General features: G+C 38.7%; 1 protein-coding gene across 1 annotated transcript in view; it reads left to right on the top strand.

Annotated features, from left to right (window-relative positions):
- Window positions 1-25,750, top strand: part of sorbs2b (sorbin and SH3 domain containing 2b) — a 46,268-nt gene that overhangs the window by 16,191 nt on the left and 4,327 nt on the right. The window contains exons 6-27 of the mRNA XM_063000426.1: window positions 2,743-2,884; window positions 3,847-4,001; window positions 4,560-4,626; window positions 5,712-5,756; window positions 6,427-6,625; window positions 7,337-7,451; window positions 8,963-9,046; window positions 9,508-9,564; window positions 10,746-10,795; window positions 11,949-12,151; window positions 13,184-13,247; window positions 13,320-13,369; window positions 13,433-14,818; window positions 16,432-16,517; window positions 17,982-18,028; window positions 18,159-18,273; window positions 18,429-18,557; window positions 19,524-19,709; window positions 21,019-21,858; window positions 22,078-22,248; window positions 22,615-22,728; window positions 24,872-24,918. Of these exons, the coding sequence (XP_062856496.1) occupies window positions 2,743-2,884; window positions 3,847-4,001; window positions 4,560-4,626; window positions 5,712-5,756; window positions 6,427-6,625; window positions 7,337-7,451; window positions 8,963-9,046; window positions 9,508-9,564; window positions 10,746-10,795; window positions 11,949-12,151; window positions 13,184-13,247; window positions 13,320-13,369; window positions 13,433-14,818; window positions 16,432-16,517; window positions 17,982-18,028; window positions 18,159-18,273; window positions 18,429-18,557; window positions 19,524-19,709; window positions 21,019-21,858; window positions 22,078-22,248; window positions 22,615-22,728; window positions 24,872-24,918 (4,352 nt within the window). The remainder of the gene's footprint in view (window positions 1-2,742; window positions 2,885-3,846; window positions 4,002-4,559; window positions 4,627-5,711; window positions 5,757-6,426; window positions 6,626-7,336; window positions 7,452-8,962; window positions 9,047-9,507; window positions 9,565-10,745; window positions 10,796-11,948; window positions 12,152-13,183; window positions 13,248-13,319; window positions 13,370-13,432; window positions 14,819-16,431; window positions 16,518-17,981; window positions 18,029-18,158; window positions 18,274-18,428; window positions 18,558-19,523; window positions 19,710-21,018; window positions 21,859-22,077; window positions 22,249-22,614; window positions 22,729-24,871; window positions 24,919-25,750) is intronic.

Raw genomic sequence — 25,750 nt, 5'->3', positions numbered from 1 at the left:
ACGTGCTCAGCGTCATATCCAACTGCTGTCTTTGAAAGATAGGCGCAGGAGTGCTGTCAGCATTGCTGCAGAGATTGAAAAGGTGGGGGGTCAGCCTGTCAGTGCTCAGACCATACGCCGCACACTACATCAAATTGGTCTGCATGGCTGTCACCCCAGAAGGAAGCCTCTTCTGAAGTCTCTACACAAGAAAGCCCGCAAACAGTTTGCTGAAGACATGTCAACAAAGGACATGGATTACTGGAACCATGTCCTATGGTCTGATGAGACCAAGATTAATTTGTTTGGTTCAGATGGTCTCAAGCATGTGTGGCGGCAATCAGGTGAGGAGTACAAAGATAAGTGTGTCATGCCTACAGTCAAGCATGGTGGTGGGAATGCCATGGTCTGGGGCTGCATGAGTGCAGCAGGTGTTGGGGAGTTACATTTCATTGAGGGACACATGAACTCCAATATGTACTGTGAAATACTGAAGCAGAGCATGATCCCCTCCCTCCGGAAACTGGGTCGCAGGGCAGTGTTCCAACACGATAATGACCCCAAACACACCTCTAAGACGACCACTGCTTTATTGAAGAGGCTGAGGGTAAAGGTGATGGACTGGCCAAGCATGTCTCCAGACCTAAACCCAATAGAACATCTTTGGGGCATCCTCAAGCGGAAGGTGGAGGAGCGCAAAGTCTCGAATATCCGCCAGCTCCGTGATGTCGTCATGGAGGAGTGGAAAAGCATTCCAGTGGCAACCTGTGAAGCTCTGGTAAACTCCATGCCCAGGAGAGTTAAGGCAGTTCTGGGAAATAATGGTGGCCACACAAAATATTGACACTTCAGGAACTTTCACTAAGGGGTGTACTCACTTTTGTTGCCGGTGGTTTAGACATTAATGGCTGTATATTGAGTTATTTTGAGGCAAGAATAAATTTACACTGTTATATAAGCTGCACACAGACTACTTTTCATTGTGTCAAAGTGTCATTTTGTCAGTGTTGTCCCATGAAAAGATATACTTAAATATCTGCAGAAATGTGAGGGGTGTACTCACTTTTGTGATATCACAAAAGTGAGTACACCCCTCACATTTCTGCAGATATTTAAGTATATCTTTTCATGGGACAACACTGACAAAATGACACTTTGACACAATGAAAAGTAGTCTGTGTGCAGCTTATATAACAGTGTAAATTTATTCTTCCCTCAAAATAACTCAATATACAGCCATTAATGTCTAAACCACCGGCAACAAAAGTGAGTACACCCCTAAGAGACTACACCCCTAAATGTCCAAATTGAGCACTGCTTGTCATTTTTCCTCCAAAATGTCATGTGACTCGTTAGTGTTACTAGGTCTCAGGTGTGCATAGGGAGCAGGTGTGTTCAATTTAGTAGTACAGCTCTCACACTCTCTCATACTGGTCACTGAAAGTTCCAACATGGCACCTCATGGCAAAGAACTCTCTGAGGATCTTAAAAGATGAATTGTTGTGCTACATGAAGATGGCCAAGGCTACAAGAAGATTGCCAACACCCTGAAACTGAGCTGCAGCACAGTGGCCAAGATCATCCAGCGTTTTAAAAGAGCAGGGTCCACTCAGAACAGACCTCGCGTTGGTCGTCCAAAGAAGCTGAGTGCACGTGCTCAGCGTCACATCCAACCGCTGTCTTTGAAAGATAGGCGCAGGAGTGCTGTCAGCATTGCTGCAGAAATTGAAAAGGTGGGGGGTCAGCCTGTCAGTGCTCAGACCATACGCCGCACACTACATCAAATTGGTCTGCATGGCTGTCACCTCAGAAGGAAGCCTCTTCTGAAGCCTCTACACAAGAAAGCCCCCAAACAGTTTGCTGAAGACATGTCAACAAAGGACATGGATTACTGGAACCATGTCCTATGGTCTGATGAGACCAAGATTAATTTGTTTGGTTCAGATGGTCTCAAGCATGTGTGGCGGCAATCAGGTGAGGAGTACAAAGATAAGTGTGTCATGCCTACAGTCAAGCATGGTGGTGGGAATGCCATGGTCTGGGGCTGCATGAGTGCAGCAGGTGTTGGGGAGTTACATTTCATTGAGGGACACATGAACTCCAATATGTACTGTGAAATACTGAAGCAGAGCATGATCCCCTCCCTCTGGAAACTGGGTCGCAGGGCAGTGTTCCAGCATGATAATGACCCCAAACACACCTCTAAGACGACCACTGCTTTATTGAAGAGGCTGAGGGTAAAGGTGATGGACTGGCCAAGCATGTCTCCAGACCTAAACCCAATAGAACATCTTTGGGGCATCCTCAAGCGGAAGGTGGAGGAGCGCAAAGTCTCGAATATCCGCCAGCTCCGTGATGTCGTCATGGAGGAGTGGAAAAGCATTCCAGTGGCAACCTGTGAAGCTCTGGTAAACTCCATGCCCAGGAGAGTTAAGGCAGTTCTGGGAAATAATGGTGGCCACACAAAATATTGACACTTCAGGAACTTTCACTAAGGGGTGTACTCACTTTTGTTGCCGGTGGTTTAGACATTAATGGCTGTATATTGAGTTATTTTGAGGGAAGAATAAATTTACACTGTTATATAAGCTGCACACAGACTACTTTTCATTGTGTCAAAGTGTCATTTTGTCAGTGTTGTCCCATGAAAAGATATACTTAAATATCTGCAGAAATGTGAGGGGTGTACTCACTTTTGTGATACACTGTACATACTGTCCGTTCAGTAACTCAGTGTTTTCTCTCTTTCCTCACGGTACTAAGGGGCAGATGGCTGTAAACGGCAGCGTAGGTGTGGCCACAAGCCTAAAAAGTCACAACCAAAGACCCTTCTCTCCTTCTACGTATCCTCGTCCTCCCTCTTTCAGCCCGAGTCTCACAGCCATGCAGCAGGGCCGGAGCACTCGTAAGTTCAAACTTGTTGCTAAGCTGGCTAATAATAATAATAACAATACTAATAATAATTATTGTCATCATCCGCGATGGATTGGCACACTGTCCAGGGTGTGTTCCCTCCCTTTGGCCAGTGTTTGTACCAGACCCATTGTGACCCTGACCCAGAGATCTGACCAGCTGTGTCATCATCATTTTCAGTGCATTTTTTCTATTCGTTTTTATGTTCAAGCAACACTTTATCCTGGTCAGGGTTGCAGTAGGTCTGGATTTCCCAGAATGGCGCCCATGGTCCTTTCTGTGTGGAGTTTGCATGTTCTCCCTGTGTCCTTGTGGGTTTCCTTTGGGTGCTCTAGATTCCTCCCACAAGTCCAAAGACATGCAGTCTGCCCAGTTGGAGATAATAAAATTGCCTTAAGTGTGTGTGTGTGTGTGTGTGTGTGTGTGTGTGTGTTTGCCCTGTGATGGACTGGCAACATTCTTGGGAGTTTTCTGTCTTTTGCTCAATGAATCGGACCCACCACGACCCTGACCAGGATAGAGCAGTGACAGCATACTTTTTAAAATATATATTTTTTAATCAATACACATATTTCTTTACGCTTTTAAATTTATACTTGTTTGTTTACATTGTACCATTCTCTGCTAGGCAGATGTACACATTCTGTTATAAATCAGAGTAATGAGATGCCAGATCACTGAAAGCACTGTACACTGCACATGTGATGCCTATCATCCCATCCCCTAATCTCTCTGTATCTCAGAGAGTCTCTGTATCTCTCTAATCTCATTGTGACAAGTGATGAAGCTCATGCCAGTGTTACTTTGAGGCATCACATTTTGGCACAGTTGAGGAGGGGTGAGGTATTAACACGCTTTGTGCATGTTAAACTTGATCAGTATAGGAGCGCTTGTTGTGTTCACTGTTGAACGCTTCATGTTTGTTGAGTCATCATTTCCATTTTCCTTCTCTAGCTGTTAAGTCCAGCGCTTCAGTCTACACCAGCTTGGGTTCGGTGGGCTCTGGTCAAGCTCCAGGGGATGAAAAGAGAGGTACAGGGGCCAAAACTCCTCTTTACTCTGGCATTGGCCCTGTGGATGAGTCTGGAGTTCCCACTGCTATGAAAACGGTAAATTTGCACACTGCTTACACAGTACTATCAAGTAAGAAAATTTGTGTAATGAAATTAAAGCTATTTTTATACAAACATTTACATTTCGGCATTTCGGACTTACAGAAGTGCTGCCACAAATTAGACAGTGGGTTATCAATCTTTTTTAATGTTGTTATTTATTTTTGTAATAGTTACTAATATTAATTTGATTAAGTTAAGGATAATTGTCTTCTTCCATCTATAACATATACATAATAATAATATAGCTATACCATGTAAAGTGCCTGTGGTGTTTCCACATGTAATTGCCAATCAGTCTCTTACCCTGGCTGGCCTGATTAATTTGGACTGACTGGTCAGATGCAGCAGTAAATTGCATTTTCTCCTGTAACCTTGGGGCACTGGGAACTACTGACGTCATCATTCATGAGCAGCCTGACAACAGTGTTGTATTTCTAATCTCAACATAGATTAAGGTCATATTAAGGTCATAAGCCTGATTTTATAGCTTGAACACAGACACGACGACATTGTTTATTAGCACCAATACACTCTTCTGTGTGTTTATGTTAGACTGTGGACAGGCCAAAAGACTGGTACAAGACCATGTTTAAGCAGATTCATGTGGTGCAGAAACCAGGTAAGATTATATATTTAAAATAATTACATGTAATATTACAGTGGTACCTTGAAACTCAACCTCAATTGGTTTTGAAAGTGGTGTGGAGTTTAAAAGATGTTGAGTTTTAAGGTATTTTTTTCTCATAAGGATGTTTGGGAAACCTGTTAATGCGTTCCATGTAGTTTAAGGGAAACGTCGAGTTTAAGGGTACAAATTTCTAGTTTAGGGGATGTCAAGTTACAAGGTACCGCTGTACTTATAAATGATAAATGTGTAAAATAGAAATGCTAATGATTAACTGGTTAAACCAATAGCCAACAAAGAAGTCATTGTTTATTATAAAATAATATTTATAAAAAATTAAGAATAAATTCAAAGTGAAATTAATTAATTAAATTAATAATTAGCTTAATCACTAGCTGGTTACCTGCATTGTATGTGGGTGGCAATGGGCAAACTGTTATGTTCTGAAATTAAACGTTGGTTTATTGTGTTTATTTCCATAAGGAAAGTATACTCAACAAGAATTGACATCACTATGCATTATTTTAAGACTGTGAGATTATTCCAGTACTGATCATTAGTATAATGTCTATAATGGCCGTATGTTCTGTTCTAATGGGTTTCCTGTGCAACCAATATGGTTCAAATATTTTAATAACTTTCATTAGTTGTGGATTAAAGCACATCAGGCAGTTAAATAAAGGATGGCTTAAGTTAAAGCTTAGCAAATAAAGGACCTCTGCTCATTTCATGTGCTGGTAGCGTAGAATTGTTCTGCGCAGCAAGAAGAATTGACATGAGTTTTAAAGAGGTGTCAGTAAAAGAGCTTCAGTCAGCAGTGTGTGAAATAAAGCTGCATAATTATTGAAAGCTTACTGTGCAACCTTAGCAGATTCAGTGAGAATGTTGCCCTGGGGATCACAGACGTCAAAGGGCAAAACTCAGTGGACAGGAACGACACCTGATCTCCCCTTCTAACTCATCATGCTCTTTAAAATACGTTGCTCTGTATTGTTATTGTGTTATTATTTTAGAGCTACCACTCATGCTATTTATAGCACTTGTGTAATCTTTTCTATTTTCTGTATCTGTTTTTACAGAAAATGAATACTCCAGTAATACCACTCAACCTAGTACAAACCCTGGTATGTAAACTATTCTCTACATCTGACAATAAACAATCGTAGGTTTTTGGAAATTGTTTTCCAGACGTGCTCCTAACAAGAATTTGATTACGATCTTCAAAATTAAAGATCTATTTATGGATGTAGTATAATTTTTATTTAAATAAAATGTTTAATTAAATCTATACTGTAAGCCTATAGATGATGATAATAGAGCTTGATATGGCCACATTACAGCATTTTATATCTTTATATTTTTATGACCATCAGTGCAAGCTAGAACCAGCACACACTAGCACACCAGAGCTGATATTTCGAACTTGTCGGTTTGAAACTCAGCTCCGTCATCCTGCAGACTGGGCACCTACATGAACAACGATTGGCTGTTGTTATGAGATGGGGAGGAGGCAGGGGCACAGGGAGACAGGACCTCATAATTGGTGCAATTACGACCTCTGCTGGCTGATTGATGCCGCTTGCGCAGAGTCAAGGGATAATGCGTTGATCAGGGTGTACACACTATTGCACAAAAATACAAAAAATACAAAGATTTTTTACAAATCATGCATACTATGTATCAGTCTTTGGAAGTCATTGTAAGTACCTAAAGTAAACTGCAGACTTTAAGCAAGTGAATTAAACACATAATTAAATTGTATTTAATAATATTTCTCCTTATCTTTTTTATCAGAGAAGCTTAGTACATCTAATACATCTCAGGCACATCCTGCATCTAAGAGCAGCACATACAGACCCATCACCAAGAGCATCTCTGATAATGGCACTTGTGGATTCAGATCACCCAGCTCGTTCCTGCCATCTTCATCATCAGCTCAGCCAATGAGTCATGACCGCAACAGCTGCCAAAGTGGCAGTAGTACACCAGATATGTAAGATCCTGTCTCTTTCTCACTTGCACTTAATCATTCCCACCAGAATTTGCAGCCTTTTTGTGACTATTCTGATTCATATTCTAAAAGGGAACCTTTTTTTCTCAAAAATTTACATCTTTTGTTTCCATGCTGAACGTTGTAAAAGAAACCAAGACAATTTCAATGGCTGGTCCTGCATGTCAAACAAAATCAAGGTTATGAGTTTAAGTGCAAACTATAGCTTAAGCTATCCAGGACCAGGAGCTGAGAGCTAATTGGATCTGCTTTTTGACTTGGGAGACAGGAATGTTTTCTCTTCCACCCAATCATACAATGCCAGCAATTTTTAAGTGTAAGTGTCATACTGATCTACCCACTGATACAAAACACAAAATCTAGGAGAAGTATTAAAATAGATAAGGTATTTTAGTTCAGGACTTTTGTTTTTTATGCTGAATATACATAATTGTGAACGAATGTCCATCTGACCTACATGTTTACTGTTAAAAGTGCTGGACATGTGAGTCTCTGAAGGGGCTGACTTTAGATTCTATAGATTTTGAATGCTTGGATGTAAGGTTACGCATGCTGGCTTATTATTGTTGCATCCTTAGTTTTGCATGTGTCCAAATACGTATGCTATATACAGTATGTAATTACACTAGTTCTATCAACTGATCTGTGAATTCAATTTTATATCTGATATTTTTTATTCCCTCATGCTCTTAGAAATAAGTGGAGTCCTCCAGACAAAAAAGTAGACACACGCAAATACAGAGCCGAGCCCAGGAGTATCTTTGACTATGAGCCGGGGAAATCATCAATTCTAGATCACGAGAAAGCAGTAAGTCCACTCTGATTTGTTTTTGCAGTACTCTAACACATTAAAATAACTATAACTGTAACTCAGTTTCAGTTGTTTTCAGTTACCTTGTAACTTTCTCTGACAATGTGACCCCTACCCTGTGGTCTGTAGCTTACTTTTATATATCCGCTTTGTTATTTTTACATTTACATTTAGACGGGCATTTGGGTGGTGCAGCGGTAAAGTATGCTAGCCCAGTACAGCTGAGGTCTGGGTATTCAGGGTTTGAATCGTAGCTGCGCTATCGGCCGGTCATGTGTCTGCATGGACATGATTGGCTGTCCATGGGTGAGGGGCACAGCCTAACCATTGGGTTCTTTAGGTTGAATGAATAAAAAACAGCCTACTGTTAGACCTAAAATTGCGAAGCAATTTTTTATGCGTAGGATAAATTCTCGAATGCCCAGTTTACGTTGTGTAGTATTACAGAGGAAATTATGTAGGGGATCCTTTATAGTCTATACTATATACGATCCTTTATAGTCTATAGATATATAATAATCCGCTGGAAGGATTTAAACTGGTTCATTAACAACAGTATCGTAATGTTTCCTTTTTAAAGCATGAATATTACTCGATTCATTTCTAAGTTGTAGTAACTGAGTTATCTTGCTATATAGGGGAATATAAAGGCTTGATGCTGCTCTCTATTGGATGAGCAGCAGTACTGCATCCTAATGTTGCTTAAAATCTTATTTGGATGATAATTTAGACTAAATTGACACGATTGTAACTTAAGCTGCAGAGAAAACGTTGGCAAAAGCATTAGAATTACCAGAATTACTGTTTATTTATTAAAACGTCTGCTCTGATTAATAGACAAAACATTCCGCTTAAACTAACAAGATGTGTGGCCGAAACTCGGATTTAAGGAGGAATTTTTACTTAGTGGTCATAAAAAACCCATAAATTATCTGCGTTTTAAAATAGCTGATATTGTTGTTGTTGATTTGGCTAGACCTTTATACTGGGCACAATGTGGAGATACACCTAATGTACAGCATGCTAATCTATTGATAGGCAGCACAATTACACATTTACTTACTCACTCACATCTAGGGGCGATTTTGAGTATCAGTCTACCTTATGTGTTTTTGGGCGAGAGGTGAGAGAATATCAGAGTACAAAAAGCAAACCTACACAGACAGGAAAGGAATGTGCCAAACTCATCACAGTGACTGGAAGCAGTGATCGAACCAAGTCATGACCCATGTTGCTCCATTAGTGGAACCATTAGCTTAGAGGTTCAAATACATTATCCAACTTGGATTATAAATTAAATAACCAAAGAACAATGGTTTGTGTGTATTTTGTATAGGGAGAATGTTTTTAAAAACTGAAACTCATGAATGAATATTTTACAGATTATTTTCTGTTTAAAGTCATTCCAGTTTTTGACACATACATTTCTTCAGCCATTTCTCCTTTTCACTCCTGCTTTCCTTGTCATCCACCTCTCCTCTCCCCATTCTTGCCCATCCTGAATCCAGAGGAGTAACCTAACCCCAGATGAGCTAGATTTAGAGAATGAGCCCTGGTATAAGTTCTTTGCAGAGCTGGAGTTTGAACGGCCGGTAAGTGGGTGTAGTTGTGAGTGTTGGGCTTGGTGCTGCTAGCTTGGCACATGCAGTGTGAAGGCTGTGGGCGTCAACAGTAGCTGCTTTACTGTTGTGGTCTGGGAATGAATGTTTGGAATGAGCAGAAGTGTTTAGTGGAGGCTCGGTTCAGTTCTGCTCAGCCTTTCCAACATGTTAGCCTTGTGTGTTGTGTGCATTAATATTAATTTCATTAGGCTCATAAAGCTAATAATATATTTCATTTAAAGAGCATGATAATCTACTGCTTTGGTGAACGGTGTGAGAAATAACTGTAGTCACTAGTGCTTGGTGTTGTATAAGGTGGTGCTAATAGTGTGCTGGTATGTAGTGGCATGCCGTGTGATTCTTCTTTTACAATTAGGTAACTGCTTCCTTTTCCTATCATCTCTGTCTCTGTCATCCCAACTCTTCCTTGTTTCTTCATCATCTGGGTCAAGCCTCCTAAAAAACGACTAGATTACAGCCCAGATAGCGGCCTACAAATTCAACATGAGGTAAATAGTGAGTGAAAGATTAATGTGTGAAGAAATATATATGATACAATTACACAAAGTGTTGTATTTACACATCATTTCTACCATTCACCATCAAACCATCTCATTAATCCAAGTCAGCTAATAGGTGTTAGAGTACAAATGGTAATGTTATTACACTAAGATCAGCTGTTATGTAATTGTTGTGAGTGTAATGGAATTACATTAACAACAGTTATGTCTGTCAGTATATATTGTAAACATCATATTGTTCAAGGTATTTTATTGTGGGGGTGGCTTGGTGGGTAGCACTGTCGCCTCACAGCAAGAAGGTCCTGGGTTTAATTCCCAGGTGGAGCGGTCCAGGTCCTTTTTTGTGTGGAGTTTGCATGTTCTCCCTGTGTCTGCGTGGGTTTCCTGCGGGAGCTCCGGTTTCCTCCCACAGTTCGAAGACATGCAAGTGAGGTGAATTGGAGATACAAAACTGTCCATGACTGTGTTCAATATAACCTTGTGAACTGATGAATCTTGGGTAATGAGTAACTACTTTTTTTCACAAAAACTATTAGAGTCAGACTATTAGATATCAGCAGTATATCACATACACTAAATAGTTAGTAATAGTTACGATGCAGGATCTCTATTGTTGGAAAAGAGAGTGTGTGGTCCCAATCTTAGTTATGTTTGGTGGGCTGCAATAAAACTGTACAGAGAAATGCTTCGGATTACAGAAGGGCCTTCACAGCCCTGTTAAGAGCTCGCTCATGAGGTCGCTGTCATTTGGCATCTATAATTTACATTGAGTGTCAAACTTGTGTCACAGCAAGCAGAGTCCACTTTTAGAGCACGGTTAAAAAAAGTTAGATGAGAGATCTGGCAGCTTGTAAGAAGAACCTCAGATGAGTCTCCAGGAAGGTTTAGTAGAGGAGAAAATGGTTTTCTACTCCAGCCATACACACAAGGAGTATCCAGCTTAATTTGATCTAGAAATGATTGTAAGTAACTGTTGTTTGACTGCTTTGAGAGAAGCTGAGCTTTTTTAAACATTAGCTTTATTTGTCGAGAGAGCCACACAGGTTTTTTTATGTTCCAATTTTCGAGTCACAACATAGCGTTAAAAACAATTTGCTGGTGTTGGTCAGAGTTTTTTTGGAGTGAATGGAACCTCCAGGATTACACAATTGTATTCTTTTCTGTTTCAGACGTCATTTTACCAGCCAGCTGTAGACAGAAGCTTTGATCGACCCTTAAGGTAAGATGTTTTCTTATGACTATACATTAGCCATTGTTATTTTATGTAAAAAAATATTATGTTTACTTGGATTGAGATCATTTAGAAGATTTACATTAACACTTACATTAAAGTATATGGTAGCAGACACTTTTATCCAGTAATTGAGGTTGAAGGCCTTGCTCAGGGCCCTAGCAGTAAAAACTTGGCAGAAATATTGGCAGATCTTAACCACTGAGCTACCACTGGCTAAAAACCTAAAGTAATCATAATAATGAATCATAAAGTTACTCTCCAGCAGAGAGGTGAACATTTTGGGACAGCTGAAAAAGCCTTGTCGTGTACCCTGTCAGCTGTGACATTAATCATTGAACCCTGACCCTCCACCTTTGACCTTGCAAAAGCTTTTTGTAACCTTGGTCAGGATCCCAAGCTAGAAAAAACCTCTACAACATTGTGGAGGACAAAACATAAGGTTATTTTCATTTTTTTTTTTTTTTTTCTTCATTTTTTCACTTTATCAAATATAAGATATAAGTTCTTGTGAGTTTTCTGAAAATCTGCTGGGTCAAAATTATACATACAGGAACTTTGATCATTAATTCAGTTGAGATATGAGAGATAAGACTTTATTAATCTCAGGGAAATTACCTTGTTACAGCAGTGCAATAAAAGGATGGTAAAGAACTTAAATAAAGACCTTAAAAAGAGACTTAAGAGCTGCCAGTTACATGACAAAATTGCACACATCATTTTAGTTAATTTCATTAAAAAGTTTCCCTTTTAAATCAAGTAATGTACTTCTGTTTGTTATATATTATATATGATAACAATATACATGTATAATATAATGTGTAATAGATTAAATATTGTGTACATATATGCTATTGCACCTTGTATTGCACGTATATTGGCAGTGGGGTGATAAATAAGTGGGGTGTTATGGAGAAATGTTGTCTGATGGATAGATTGTGTTAAAGGTTTGTTATTGTAATTTAATCTTGTAGTATGGCTTTTTGATTAAGTATTAGTGAGTTTGATTGACTGTAGCTGGTAACTTCTCTGTTTATATGAATAGGGCTAGTTTGGCTGCACCTATTAGAAAAGTACATGGAACATGATGAACATAAACGTATTTTTATATTAATTGTACTCTTTTTCTTTGTTATTTCAGCTCTGCCAGTGACAACAGGACAAGACGGAAGTCAGAGCCCACATCCACCCAGTCTCGACCTCAGAGCTCACTGAGCTCTATTCAGAGCATTGGTAGACCAGCTGATTCCCTCTCTGCTTATGTACCTGAGAGGCCCAGAACCAGTAGCACCCAGAGAAAGCCCTCCACACCCTCCACAGTGTCCTCCCCAGCCAGATCAAAAGGTAGACATTACTATTAAACTCTCTCTATAGTTTTATTTTAAGTTACTGATGTCTGTTCTTTGAGTTATTTCTGATATTTAAAAAATGTCTTTCATGTCTTTAGAATGCTGTCATTATGTAGGTGTAAGAAAAATGTTGAATTTATGAAAGTAGTTTTAAAAAGGGAATTTACATTATATCTAAATCAAAGACAGAAAGAGTAAATCTGATAAACTTTAAAAGGGATTTCTGAGGAAATCTTGTGAATCTGTTGGTAAGTAAGTATTTAAAAACCCTTTCAAAAATACTGCTGCACATTTTAACTTTGTTTAAGACCACAATGCCTTTGAAACTATGTTTTGTATATATTTAAGATTAACCAACACCAAAACTTTATCTTTAGCTGTGAAGCATGGTGGAGAGAGTATTGTGGTTTAGGTGAATTCTGGGCTGAGACAGGTTGCAGTAGTTAGGAATAAAACAACTAAACTAAAACTAAAAAGATATATTGTTTTACACAACTATTTTAAGGTAGCTTGAAAAAAGTTTAATAGAAGTGACATGATACAAGGTGGTGATGATTCAAAACATACAATCATAAACTTTTGCAACTGCAGAGTTCAATGAAAATTAAATTATAAATATAGCAGTCCATTACATTTTACATTTTCAGCATTTAGCAGACGCTTTTATCCAAAGCGACTTACAAAATGAGCTGAACACGATGAGCAATTGAGGGTTAAGGGCCTTGCTCAGGGACCCAACAGTGGCAACTTAGTGGTGGCGGGGCTTGAACCGGCAACCTTCTGTTTACTAGTCCAGTACCTTAACCACTGAGCTATCACTGGCCCCATTATTTGTTTAGACAGAATGCATCTATTTTTATGACTTGAATGAAAAGCAGATTACATATTTTGGTAAACTGCTATAGTAAAAATCCAATTTGCTCTAGTTTTACTAGCACATATTTATGTTTATCCGCAGAGATTTAATTACATGTTAATATCTTTTCATGTCTTTTCCTTGTCATGCTGCTCATGATGGATATCTAAGGTGGGGATAATGGCATGATGCACTCTGCACATTTAAACGGTCAAAGTCCAAACCATAATACCTCATATGACTTACTGACATATGAAAAAGTTAACCCAAATGAGGACAGAATGATTCAAAATCTAAACTCTTACACTGTACCCTCATATAAAAACAACAATCGAAACGAGGACGCATTCATCCAAAGTCCAAACTATGATACCTCACATATTTTAGCAGCCACGTATCAAAATGATGACCCAGATGAAGACACGGCCATTTTTTCTGCCTCGGAGAATCTAACAAATGGTTGGCAAACAGAACAAGACACAGCGATCACTCCTAAGTCCAAGTCTTTAAGCTGTGATGATCTCCTTTCTGAGAGCCAGGTTAAAAGCATGGGAGAATGGTTTGAGAACAATGGCTCCCTGTTGCAAAATGGAAAACAAATACCTCACAATGCCAGTCAGGCCTCAGAAGAATCAAGAGAGCGCAGAAGACACCGCTCAGCTCATGATGCACCAGGTTTCCTCAAACTCTACAAGACAATGCATCACATTAACCGTCAGGAGCTGACCAATGCCGTGGTCTGCTCTGTCAAAGCCAGGATACGGAATTATGAGAATGAGCAGATGAGGAATCCTTGCTTGGATGCTGATGGATCCAACAGCGTGATACCCCATGATATGGTGCACAACAGGATCTCTCAATTTGAGAGTTTGATCCAGAAATCCAAATCAATGCCAAACTTGGGAAGTGGGTGCCTGTCCAGGGGCCCAGGAACAAGGATTAACAGCCCTAATCACAGCTACACCAGTGAATCTCTGCTAGACGAAGAACCAGCAGCGAGGAATCTTCTAGAAGGCCCGCCACAATACCCCAAGATCAATGTGGCAATGCATGTAGAAACAACGACTGACCACATACAATGTTCCTCCAATGGTCAGCAGGACTTCTCTGACAGTGAACATGATGGTGTTGTATCTGATCTTAGTGACTTCATACAAATTGAGGACTCATCCTTCTGCAGCGAGAGTGACTTTGACCACTGCTCACTTAACTCCTTTGACAACTTCTGTGAGTCTGGCCACCATAATTACCACAGGCAACTGGTAAGTTCCTGTAAAGGCAGTTGTCCTGCCTCCTACACCCGCTTCACCACCATGATAAAACACGAGAGAGCCAAGAAAAAACAAAGACAGACTCTGCAGATGGTGGAGTCTGAGAATGGCCTCAACAAACTAGCTTTCTTGGTCAGCCCAGTTCCTTTCCACAGGAACAAGAAGTCTTCTCTGAGGGACGGCCGTGTACCGAAATCCAAGTGCTGCGTGTACAGAGCTCTGGACTCAGCTCTGAAGGACATCTACGAGCACATTTGTGCTGAGAAATGCAGGGGTAGCCTGCCAGAAAACAGCATCCTCCACAGACTCCTAACAGAACTTCTTCCTGAAATTCCTGCTAGGAACTCTTCTCTTCAGGCTTTGGACCAGTCCAGATCTGCACACAGCTTTAGCTTGTATCACCCTGAGCCTGATGGCATGTGCAGCCAGGACTGTTACCAGCCGGAGTATTCCAGTCTGCCCTGCAGTGCTTCCTGCAACCATAGTGAAAGCGTCAACAACCTGAAAATCCACGAAGCTCATCATTACTTTGAAGGTGGATTTAATTCATCAGTCCCCAATTTCCCCACATGCTCATTTATTCCCTTTTAAGTTTGCAACTGCCTTCCATTCCCTATATTTAAATAATTGATTTGTTTTGTGTATGTGTTGTATTATTCTTATTTACTTCTTATACCCCATAAATTCATGCTGCTATATTTTGTAAATTAAATGCAATTGTTTTTCCAGTGTTATGGTTTCCGTGTAATGTGGGCAGTCCCTGAAAGTTAACTTAGTGATATAATAGGTTAATTGTAAAACAAATCAGTGTGATGAGATTTTTCATTTGCAGCCCACTGGGTCTCTTTTGGGTAGCCAAGGGCTTAAATATGGCTTGACAGTCTGAAATAAGCCTTGATCTCAACCACATTGAACAACTATGGGTTGAATTGGAAAGCCAATTGCAAGCAAGACCCTCCTGTCTGACATCAGTGCTTAACCTTAAAAATGCTTGTTTAACTTACTTCAAAATGTTGTGGAATGCTTTTAGAAAAGAGTGAATGCTATTATAGCCACTTGAAGCTCACGAGTACACTAATCCCATGATCAGATGTGTACATTTTTTATTCCATGTAATTAGGGCCCTACTAAATTCACAGGAAAACAATTAAATGGTAAAATAAATGGAAGCTACAATACACAGCATAGCCTACCATAATGGTTAATATAAACATAGATCATTCAGCGACGGTGTGAGGCTCCGTCTCAGATAGGAAAATACTTGTCCGTGGTTTGACACTCACCCTTCTGCGTCTGCAGAATTGGTTGGGAGTTTTCCAAACTCACGTACCTGAGTCGTGTTTTTAGCTGCATCACACTTTGACATCTTGGACATTGTGACTAACTGATTGCTAACTTAACTAAATTAAGCAGTAAACATGGGGCACTTGAACACTACGCTAATGAAAAATGTTGAATTGCTAAAAACCATTAATTTTGAATTTCACAGCAATTGCTTATTACATGAGAAAAGGCTTGTTTCATAGCTCGTGTGCCATAGCATAAATTTATGTCACTTTTTTATTTTCTTACTGTAATCTACATGTAAATCAACCAATTACTGAACAGGGGACCTGTGGCATGTCCTATGACACATATCTTATTTTGTTTACGTCAGCACATGGTATAGCTTTTCATGTTATGCTATTTAAATAAACCTTATTGCCACTGGCTGATAATTGAAACCCTATTTACCTTCACATGACATCTATATGACTACTCCACAGGCTTAGCATTTAGCTTTAATAAAACCTTCCCACAGGAGACTCTGATATTAATACATTTGTTCCATTGGAGAGTTCTATTTCCAAAGGTCCAGTATAAAAGCAACATGAGATGACCAGTATAAGCCACAGATCATAGTGATGCAGACATGCGGGAAGCTCAGATGTATCTGCTCTTACATAAATGTTTTGGTTTGTGTTTATGTGTTTGGTTTTATTTTTAAATCATCTTTCATTTTTTCATATCACCCAGTAGCACGTCATAACCTCATCTATTTATAAACATTGTAATCAATGGTAATGAAAGTTATGAACTTATTTAAAGTTCTTATTTATTTACTTAAACGCCACTTTTTCCTCTATTGTTGCTTCAACCTTGTTTTAGATCCAGAAACCTCCAGAAGTTTTTCTTATTCTGATGTAGGCCGACAGACTCCACAAAGCAGGAGGACTACACCAGAAGTCAAAGAGGTTAGTGTTGTACTATTTGTTAGTGTATTAGTATTTTGGAGGTAAAGCCATACTAACCCCAAAAACATTAATAGTTTAAAACTTACATTAAAATAATGATGGAATAAATTAACATGCAAATTATTGAAGGGGCATGGGGTCGAGTTTTGGCTTTAGTGGTTACAAGGTAACTACAGAAGCAGATCATGTTTCCCCCTGCAACCACACCATCATAATATTTGTAAGGGATTTTACCATTTTGTTAGGAGTTTATCATGTTTGCATTTAAAGGATTCTAGATTGTAAAGAAGGCATATTGGTGGAAGGTCAGCTTTGTGACACTCCTGGTTTAATCTGCTGTATTAGCCATTCTGTTTTATTGTGTTCTGTTTCATCTTTACAATAGCAAGTACGATAAAATATTGTCCAGAATTTTTTAGTTTCTGGTGTTATGTTATTGGTGGAACAGTGTCTAGCGCAGTCACTTCACAACAAGAAGGGCTTGGGTTTTATTTCAGTTTCCTTTCTGTGTGAATTGCCCTTGTTTTCCCTTCCACAAGTCCAAAAACATGCAGTCAGGCCAATTGTAGCTACTAGAGAGAGAGAGAGAAAGTGTGTGTGTGTGTGTGTGTGTGTAAACCAGACAATGAATGCATCAGTTAATGTTATTAACATATAGCATATAGTTATTTAGCTAAATAGTAGCAGCAATGATCTCGAAAACAAATAATAATAAGTGTTACTGCTGGTAATACAGCTGTTCTATGTAACTACCTAGCAAACAATTGTCAGGCTACAGCTGTCATCACTTGTGAACTGTAAAGTGTTTCTGGACATTTGGGTAGCATTCAAAATTGTACTGAAAAATTTCTGCTAGTTAAGTTAAGCTAAGTGGTTAATGTCGTTGACAGTCATGTATACGCTTGCACATGTGCCAGTTGTGCTATTTTTACTTTATTTAAAAGTGGCATTTTTGACCCTTGTTAACCTAAGGCTCCAGCTGTGTAATCTTAGAGTTACACTGTTGTTTTTACATGGATTTGCATGTATGGGCAGTGGTAGCTCAGCGGTTAAGGTGCTGGACTAGTAATCAGAAGGTTGCTGGTTCAAGCCCCACCACCGCCAAGTTGCCACTGTTGGACCCCTGAGCAAGGCCCTTAACACTCTTGGATTGTATTCAGTCACAGTTGTAAGTTGCTTTGGATACAAATGTCTGCTAAATGCCGCAAATGTAAATGTGTAAATGAAGCAGACTCTGCATAGCAGGTTTCTCCACACTTCCAGATACATTCAGAAATGAAACCAGGCTGTAAATAAAACACTTGAATTATTACTGTTGTCTGGCAACAGAACCTTTACTTTCAATGAAAAGTTTTTCTTTTTTTTGTGGAGGTAATCCACCCCTTCTGGTATTTTATTTACTGTATTGTCAAGTCACCAGTAAATTCATGGTGCATGTTTGTGTGCTTGCCTTTTTTTTTACAGAAACTGCCAGCCCGAGCAGTATACGACTTCAAGGCCATGACGGCAAAGTAAGAAAAGTTTGCAGTTAATTTATTTGATTTTACTTTATGTTTAAGCATTTACATTTAAATCACTTATAGGAATAATTTCTAGTCATGATCTCTTATACAACGTTTGTTTTTTAAATTTCTTTTACAGAGAGCTGCCGTTTAAAAAAGGGGAGATTGTGTATATCACACGACAGGTAGATAATAACTGGTTTGAGGGAGAGCACCATGGAGGAGTGGGTATCTTCCCCATCAAATATGTGGAGGTTTGTTATACTCAATAATTTAATTTAATCACTTAATCACAAACACCACACTGTCCCTTACCTTTTTCCTTTATATTTAGAATTGTGCATTCTGATCTTCTAACCCTTTCTGGATCTCTTACTGATTATCTTACTGGGCTTTTTTGTTTTCTTAGAAAATTTCTCCCTCAGAAAGGCAGCAGCCAGTAAGGCCGCCTCCTCCAGCGCAGACTACAGAGATTGGTGAAGCTGTGGCTCGCTACAACTTCAATGCCGACACCAACGTGGAGCTTTCATTAAGGAAGGTAAGCCCCTATACCTGCTGGACTATTATAGATTTACTTACACCAACCAACATCTTTCTGCCTAAAATGTTTATCTACTGACAGTTGCAAAACATTGCTGTAACCATTGAAGTTAACTATTTTTCTGCAAAAGGTGCTCTGTAATCATCAAAGGTGTAAAATTGATCTAATAACACGCAATGTTGGAGTTTTCATGTCTTTCAACTCTTCACAATTCAGGCTAAACGTATTTTAACACTCATATAATAATAGGAAACTATTTTACCAGTAATACCCACGTAACATTTGCTAATTCTGCTATTGTAAATTACACATTGGTTTGAAGAAATTACAGTCCATTCCTCTATATACTTTTTTAGTATTTTTGGCATGATCACTTCTTTTCAGGTTATCCTACAGCATCTATCATGTTTACCTTTGGCTTCTTTTCAAACTATTTAATAAATAATTTACTAATTTACCCATAATTCCATGAGTTCACACTCTTCATGCTCTGAGGGAGCAAAACAGTTCAATAAAATTGAATGTTTGCATTGTCTACTCAGTGTTGACAGGAATAAGTAACACAAACACAAAACATTTTTAATCATATAAAGTATTATAAGACAATGATTGTGTAATTACTGTATTAGCAATTTGGAAAAAAAATTGTGCCACCTTAAGCAGCAATAAGTGCTACCAAGCTCTTAACTAAAGATCAGATTTATACATCATTTTTCCCACTCACTGTTTGCTTTTGAGCATTAATTGGCCATTTGAGAGTCCTTTAAACAGCAGACAATTTATTATTGGATCAAGGCCCTTTTCTGAATAATTATGCTGCATTCAGGTTTCACAAACATGTTCTTGACTCGATAACATAAGTAGCTACTTCAGTAAATACAATTTGTTTACATTTGTACACTTTTGCAAAGAATTTGGCTTCAATTCACAGTATTTATTAGTGCACATTTCATTTTCTTTTAGGGTGAACGTGTTATACTGCTGCGCCAAGTTGACCAGAACTGGTATGCGGGCAAGGTCCCAGGCACAAACAGACAAGGAATCTTTCCAGTGGCCTATGTGGACATCATTAAGAAACCCTCTTCTAAAACGTCTGGCCAGCCTCCAGGAGTCTCACATAGTTACTCCAGTGACCGGGTTCAAAGCAGGGTAAGTTAACGGTGGACCACTTTTGTGTAAAATATTTAGACTGGGACAGGTTTAGAAAATATTTGACCTGCAGATATATCGACTCAACAAGACGTTCTGTGGCTTCTGGTACTAGGACATTAACAGGAGGTTGTTCGTTGTGAAGTGAATTGTCCTACAGTGTATTTCAGTGCTATCACTTCTGCCATTAAACAACGCACACATACTCAATTGTCTGCAACATCATGAAAAAAGGATTTTTTTCAACCACTTTAGCTTTTTCCATAGCTTAAATGTCCAGTTTTAATGCCTGTGTGTCACTTAGTATGTGCTCTTTAATACACATAAGGGTTTGATGCACTGTGAGACACCTCATCAGCAGTATTAAAACTGTCAGTAATATGAGTCACAGTGGCGATTCTGTTAGTCTGTACCAGATGCCAAAGCCTTCATGTCCTCTGGCATCAATTAGTCTTGGCTGCCCAAAAACCTGTCTGTGCTTTTGACTCATCAGTTTACAGTGTCATTCAAATGTGTCTGACCACCAGGTCACAGCTAGTATGCTTAGATGAATGTATAAAGCAGGGCTTTTCAAAATAATAATAAATAAACAAATGAAATAAACAAATTTGAACAGGCACATAAACACAAAATGACCCCTTGTGGATGCTTTACGTTACATCTTGTAAACCACAGTAGGACCAGATTTCCACTATTTTCATTAATTAAGTATATTCCGTTTTGATGCATTGTTTGTGTTGCCTGGGCCGTGGTAAAAATCATGGAGAAAATGTGGGTCACTTAAATAAAAGTTTGAAAAACGCTGGTACAAAGAATTATTTCCCATGTAATATGCATCATGCTGTAAAATTCAAAATGTAAGGTTTGTGTTTAGCAGTTTAATTCGTGTAGTGATCAAGTGCCTCACGTTTAGTGGTTAATTTGCACTATGATGCAGTCCTAGCAATCACACGGCAAAAAAGTTTGCAATCGGTTAGGCAAATTGTCCAAGATGTTGAAGTTTAAAGCAACTAAAAACTTAAGCACATTTTCCTGTGTGGTCCCTACTTATAAACACATATCTTTTTGTTCATATTAGTAAGTACAAAGTCAAAATACATGCTGTGCACATACATTTGTCTGATATTGTATTTTAGACCCTGTCAATATGCTTTTAGTATATTTGAGGATTATTTATTTTGCTTTAAAGCAATGATTTACTTTAAATTATTTAGTTTGCGTTTCATCTGCCATTACTTTTACCTTTTCCCTCCTGACACTCTTTCACTCTCTCTGCTTTCTTTCTTTGTTTCTTATTCTCTTTCTTAAGCCATCATCAACATGCCCCATCACCTTCCCTTCATCCACTTCTCAACAGATCACTTCACCTTCCCGTGGCTCACAAAGAGCAGCTAATCTTCAGACTATAACTGGCGAATGGCTTGCCCTCACGCTAGGCCTGTCTCCTTCAGGAACTCCAGCCCCTACACCTCCCCCATTACCCTCCAGTTTTCAGTATGACTTTGAAAGGCTGGACCTGCTACTGTCGCCCTCACCTGCGGCCTCACCTGCTGTACTGGGCCCCTCCCCTTCCCTCACACCCCGCACCCTTACCCCAGCACTTAAGGATGGTCACTTTGTTCCCATCAGCTCGCCAAAATCATACATGTCACCTGAACCCAGTCCCTCACCTCTACCCTACCTGACATCAGCTTCTTTCACACCCTCCCCCATCTCCCCGACCTTTGACTGCAGCCCAAAGTGTAACAGTGTCATAGAGGCCTATAAACCTATGAGCCAGCTGGAGAAAGAGCCTTCTTTCTCAGAAATTATGGACACGTTGGACTCGCTCAGATCATGCACCCCAAATGAGCTGGTTGTGTATGAGCCCCATGAAAAACCTCTGTCTTCTAAGTTCATTCTGTCCTCCAGAGAACCTGAGGAGGATGTATGTGAAGAACTTGTGTCCATCATCAAAGCCAGCCAGTCGAAGAGTCCACTTGTGAAATCAGAGGGTTTTTATAGACATGACCTGACCGACCCAGAGGAGCTACCCAAACTGTACATAGAGGAGGACCCAAGTGAAGCCACTGGGGCTTATTCAGACTCTCTGTCATCAAATACTTTTACCCCAGTGTGCCCAGAACGTAGTGACATGTCAGAATCTGAGGTAGCGTGTGGTTTGCTTGTATTGTTTGGTTTGTGGAGCTTGACTAACATGTTTGAAGTGAATACTTCAGTTAGTGTACTTTCTAAATTTATGTAGCGTTGAAATGCTTGTATATAGAGAATGACATTATTGTTTCTGCTAAATATTATAAGCAAAGGATCCAAAATACAAGATTATTATTAGTATTATTACAAAGTTAATGTTTCTTCCTGTTAGCAGGGTGAAGCTACGCAGATTCCCTTGTCCCCACTTTCATCGAAGCCTCTGCGCTCCACGCCCCCATCCTCACCCAAGTTCTTGCCCTCTTCCCCACGCTCCACCCCTCCACTCCCCATGCTGTCTCACTCTCCTCCTCCATCCTCAAAAAATCCTCGTTCCCCCAAGGTCAAGGTAAAGAGGCAATAAATTAACCAACGTGTTTAGATGCATTTCAGTAATTTAGGGTCTGAGTCAGTCAATATTTGGAATTTTCTAGAAGAACATTAATATATTAGTTTGCTGTAGTAACTTAACTCAAACATTTTTTCTTGTTTACTTTTAGTCTGTAGTCAAATATAATTATTAGATTAGCTAACAAGCATGGTTCTTAACTGTCAACTGTTAAAGAAACAACAATACTAAATACCCGTGTTTCCAGATCCCTGAGGTTTGGCCACCTGTTTAGTGAACTCTCTCAGTTCTTGACTGTGTGGGTGGTGTGTTCGTAATTTTGACTACATAACTGACCGAATACATATTTGACTTTAATTTTTGCAGCCTGTCTTAAGGCATGATGTTGTGGTTATCGGTAAGCCCCCCCGTAGTCCTGTGATGTCTAGGAGGTCCTGCGGATCACCTGTTAAAGGGCAAAACTATTCATCATCTCATAGGGTACGAGAATGTGTGCACCTTGAAGTAACAGAGGTTTGATGATTGTTAAAGACAATGTTCAGACCTACAGTAGTGTTCAGAAGATGGTGTATAGTGAGTAAAACAAGTCATCAATCACTTTGTTTTAATTCATTATACCTGCTGTGCATATGCACTTCATATAAAAATTAAAAAAGCCAAAAGGTTTTGTCACTCAAACACTAATAATAGAAATGTATTACTACAAATAAATGAAGTTTAGAATATATTTGACGTATGTTACTGGCTTTTTAATGAAAGTGGACACATTAGAAACACAGTAATGCAGCTATCAGATTTCTACATAAGTATTTAGACTTATCAGAATAATAGTTAAATATAACAAAGATACAATTTAGGCAATAATTCAGCTTGTCATGTTCGGAGAATAAAAGGAGATGTGTATGATCCCATAGACACCATACCAACAGTAGTGGTGAAAGCATCATGATATGGGGCAGCTTCTCTGGGGTACTATACATCAGTGTTTTTCAAACCCAAGGGTCGCGAGCCAAAAAAATGGATCGTAGAGAAAAATAATAATAATTAAATCAACAAATCTTAACAGACACAAACACAAAATAAACTTGTACACAAATGCCCCCTTGTGGAGGCTTTATGTTACATCTTGTAAACCACCGTGTGACCAGATTGCCACCATTTTTATTAATTAAGTATATTTCATTTTGAGTTTTGTTTTGATGCATTGTTTGTGTTGCCTGGGTCGCAGTAAAAATCTTGGACAAAATGTGGGTTGCTTGAAAACAAGTTTGAAGAAAACTGTTATACATCATTGAAGTGAAAGTGATGAACCTGAACATATTAAAAGAGAACGTATTCATTCCACAAGTTAACCTGGGCTACTTAACAAAACAACAAGCTCAAACAACAGTCAGTATAACTTAATAGATTTATCTAAAAGTAAATGAGAAGATGCTTGGCCTAGTCAATCTCCTGAATTATATCCAGTTTCAATTAAAAGAGAGATCATGTTAATCATGAAAATGTAAAGACATTTAATCATGATGAATTAAATATTTCCCAGTATTAGGCCACATCAGCCAAAAGTTAACTATTTCTTACTATAAATGCCTTGCAGCTGTAACTGCCAACAACAGCCTGCATCAATGTTATTAATTTGTGGTGTGTGAATACTTTCTTCCCCTTTTGATTTATTTTTAACAAATTTTTTTTCCTTAAAAAGAAAAGGACTCCTTTTTACTTACTTAAATAAGTACAAAGTCAAAACTCATCATGCATGTAAACGTAAAGTGAATATACACACCGGTAGTATAAAAAACAAATATGGTTGAATTCTTGTTTTCACTCCTCTGTACATCTGTGTAATTATATATTTGTTATCTAACAATAATGCCTCAAACATGTTACTTTGTTCATGACATATGTAAGAGGTTATTATTCTGCATGTTGTGAGAGTCAGTATTGTTTGCATGAGCATCAGAATGGTACTTTGAGGCAGAAGCTTCGAGCTGCATCATTCTGCCAGGGTTTGACCTGAAAGTGTCTGAGCATTATAAATACCTTTATAGCTTCTGTGTGCATACTGAGCTTTTCTGCTGTGTTGAACAACAAGCACCCATTTGGAGTGAATGATCTATCTTATTGCTTACAGGGACGTCCAATGATTTTTCCTGTGTACACAGCTTTAACAAGGTGTTCTCCCCAGAGCTAGACAAGTGCCTCATTTTCCCCAAGTCCGCCCAGACAAGGGGAGTACAGTCTTCCTTTCTGAGATATCAAGCACAATTTTGCTTTCAAAAATTTACAGTATATATAGAGGATTCACTGAAAAACAAGTGGATATTATACTAGAATTTATTATGTATGTTTAGGATGCCTTTACATATGTAGCATCTTGTTTGTTTGAATTAAAACCCGGTGTGTTTAACTGCTTGTGCTGTGCTGTCAAAGGTAAGTTCTCGCCTTGCACCCAGTTTTTGTGCGCCGACGGACCCATTTAACCCTGACCAGAAAATGATTTCACCCATGGCTGTACTCTGGCATTACTCGATGAGTTTGCATACACTGAGTATCAGCTGGACATGCTGTTGTGTAAAATACTAAACAAATGTTCTAATTAAACCTGTCTGTTTATATTTTTCAGTCTCAGAGAACATATACACAGGATCATCTGCAAGGTGGTGGTGAACCGTGAGTATAACATATCTCCTATCAATACCAAATGAAACATAATTTGTACTTGTTGTGTGTTGAACTTAAATGTTGTACTTTGTACTCTTCTTAATGGTCCTGGACAGTGGCTTTTTAAATTCCCTTTTCAAGAACTGACAATATTTTTAAATTCCACTCATAATAAGTAAAACATAAAATAATTTGTTCTGTGTAAGTGTTGATCCAAATGTATTCTATATTCAATGGAACTGTTTTTAAACCATTATCATCCAAAAACCCTGTTCAACAACAGAGTTGGACCAGGAACATGAACTTAAACATAAAAATCCCTGAATCATTGTAGCTGCATTTCAGTGGCACTGTTAAGAATTCATTACTCAATAAACAAACTGTTCAATGTGGCAAAGTGAAGTGTTAAAAAAAGTCGAAAACTTTGAAAAACTTTAAAACCTTCAAAAATATGGTTTGTCGTATGTAAAGGACATTAACCTGTATATTTATTATTTGGTTTGACAATAAATCAAATTATCTATGTATTTGAACATTGGATTGACATAAATAAATCAACAGATATAAATAAGACTTGTACAGGATTTATTTATCTTCATAAATGCACAGCGAACGTATTGAGTATGCCTACACTTATTCAGGTAGTTTTACTACGCTTCCTAACTTGGAAGCAGCGGTGGGCGTTTCAACAGTCGGTTTGATTTGTTTTTCTTTAAATAAATCCTGTATTTTATATAAAATTGTAATTGTAGTGAGATGACAACTTCATTTTCCTATAAAAATTTAAACTAAGCAAGAATTATGCGTTATTTCTGAGTAAAATAGACTGGAATACCGCACG

The sequence above is a fragment of the Trichomycterus rosablanca genome, chromosome 8 (assembly GCF_030014385.1).
Source record: "Trichomycterus rosablanca isolate fTriRos1 chromosome 8, fTriRos1.hap1, whole genome shotgun sequence".
Lineage (NCBI taxonomy): Eukaryota > Metazoa > Chordata > Actinopteri > Siluriformes > Trichomycteridae > Trichomycterus > Trichomycterus rosablanca.
Note: the sequence above shows the minus strand (reverse complement) of the source record. Positions and strands in the feature narration are given on the sequence as shown.